The sequence below is a fragment of the Mandrillus leucophaeus genome, unplaced genomic scaffold (genome assembly GCF_000951045.1).
Source record: "Mandrillus leucophaeus isolate KB7577 unplaced genomic scaffold, Mleu.le_1.0 Scaffold14, whole genome shotgun sequence".
NCBI lineage: Eukaryota > Metazoa > Chordata > Mammalia > Primates > Cercopithecidae > Mandrillus > Mandrillus leucophaeus.
This window is the reverse complement of record NW_012101365.1, coordinates 678,661-680,951: the sequence shown is the minus strand read 5'-3', so window position 1 is coordinate 680,951 and position 2,291 is coordinate 678,661. Positions and strand designations below refer to the sequence as shown.

The following is a 2,291-nucleotide window of genomic DNA, read 5'->3' as shown; positions in this document are numbered from 1 at the left end:
TTGAGAGGGCGTTTTGCCATGTTGGCCAAGCTGGTCTCGAACTCCTGACCTCAGGTGATCCACCTGCCTCGGCCTCCAAAGTGCTGGGATTATAGGCATGAGCCATCACATCTAGCCTAGTGATATTTTTAACATTTAGTTTTATATTCTGTCTATAGATTGAATTAATTTTTTAAATTAAACTACGGTTTAATAATATTAAACATGTTTTCAGGAAAAAAAAAAAAAAAGAATTAACAAGTAACCAGAGTATTTCCAGAGTCCTTCAGGTGAAACAAGTTAATGTCCTTTTGTAAAAACTATTTCCTTCTTTTTATTTGCTTTACTCATTTATTTATTCATTTGTTCATCGATCTTTTAAATGGCAGTATCCCTCTGAGGAAGATATGATCGAATGGGCCAAAAGGGAAAGTGAGAGAGAAGAAGAGCAGAGGCTTGCCCGACTAAATCAGCAAGAACAAGAAGACTTAGAACTGGCTATTGCACTCAGCAAATCTGAGATATCAGAAGCATGAAGAATTCTCTTGTTCTTTGGCAACAATATAGTAGTACTCTTCTTCCTGAATACTGAAACTATTTACAATGTGTATCAAAACTACCTGTGAGCATGGGAATACAAAAGGTTTGAGATTCCTATAAATGTGACAAAATTTTAGGATTTTTTTTTTCTTCATTACAGATTTGTCTTTTTTTTTCTTATAAATGCCGTAACCCAGTCAGACAAATTCACCTTCACTTAGGCCCCTGGCCCCTGTTCTGGTATACATTTACTGTGAGCTTTTGCCTGCCTGTGCTATTTTACTTGTAAAGCTAGAGCACCCAAGCTTCTGCTTTCTGGAATATAGAGAAATAGTTTCACCCTGCACTACGCTGTTCTGTAGTTATTCTGATGATAGCCAGTGAGGTTCTTAAAGTTTGCAGTATTCTCCCCTGATTGGAATGGTTGAGTGAGGATAAGGGAAAGAATATCTTACTTCTTTTATGATTGGTGCAAATTGGCTAAAGTGCATTTTTAAATTTCCTTATAGTAAAAATACTACTTAATTTGTTTTTTAGAGACAAGGAAAAATATTTTGCACAGATTTACTCCAGTATGGAAAAGGGACACTTTAGGTTGAACCATTATAGCCTCAGATTCGATCTTTTCCTAACTAAAAATATTAAAGCCTCATGTGTGAAATAAATTTTTTTAAAGATTTATCTGGATTTAGAGAATTTTAGATCAACAGATACCTCTCGGTGTGTTTGCTAATTAATAAAAATTAGTTTCTTACAAATAAAGTTTGTAAGAAAATGTTCATTTTAAGTGCTAGATAGTGGAGAAAATTTATCACCTAAAATATACCCATCAGTATAAGGCAAGCAAAAGTCTTAACATGGCAGCCATTCTGCCTTTGCCGTGGCCCTGTCCTGTTTAGTTCTTAGTGGGTTTATTTTTGTACTTTTGCAGAAGAAACTTCAGCAAGCTAGAACTGGAAGGTACTTTAATTTTTCATATATACTTGTTTTTTTTTTTTTTTTTAATGAAGGCTCATTTACTTGAAATGTAAAAACTTTCACTGAATACAAATAGGAAAAAAAGTGATATGTTTTATATCATATTGCTTTTTGTCCATCTTTGTGGTTTAGTTTATTTACTCACTTCATGTTTTTCACCTATAAAATTGTCAAGCTAGCAACAAAACTCTTGTTTGTTTAATTGGGAGAGAAGAGACCTGCCAGATTATCAAAACTCTTCACGTGTTAAAAGACCACTCCTGTAAAACCGACCTAGTGGACAAGCTGAATTTCAAATAGACTGTGAAGTAAGCTGTAACTTGTCATTTTAATTTTGTTTAACATGGTTACTGACTTAGATGATGTATTGAATACCAAGATAAAGAAAAATGCACCTAAAATCTAATTAGAATTATCTGGGTCACCAAGTCAAGGTGGTATTGATCTGTGTTAATCTGAGTAACTTATTGCCTAGCCTATAAATAAATTTCAAAGTATCCAATTCATTTCTTCTTCAAATGGTGCTTGTTTTCTTTCCATTACACAATTGGACTCCTACAGTTTAAAACAAACTTTAAACCAGTGTCTTGCACTGCTAATAACTTTTTTCTACCTTTGTAAATAGAAACATTTCTGCATAAAAGTCATACATATGAAGCAAGGGCTGAATCATAATCACAAGGCTTTAATTTTGATAAACGAATCCAGTGACCTAAGGATTTTCTGCAAAATTTGACTGAGAAGTTAAGTATTGGGAGTTGCGATAGGTGGTATTTTTGTTTGTTTTCTTCCTC

General features: G+C 33.7%; 1 protein-coding gene across 3 annotated transcripts in view; it reads left to right on the top strand.

The window, feature by feature from the left end:
* EPS15 (epidermal growth factor receptor pathway substrate 15) overlaps nt 1-2,012 on the top strand; it is a 125,428-nt gene extending 123,416 nt beyond the window's left edge. For all 3 annotated transcript variants that reach the window (XM_011973738.1, XM_011973740.1, XM_011973739.1), the window contains one exon: nt 369-2,012. In XM_011973738.1, coding sequence (XP_011829128.1) covers nt 369-515 — 147 coding nt within the window. In that variant the 3' untranslated portion in view covers nt 516-2,012. The remainder of the gene's footprint in view (nt 1-368) is intronic.
* The last annotated feature ends 279 nt before the right edge of the window (nt 2,013-2,291 follow it).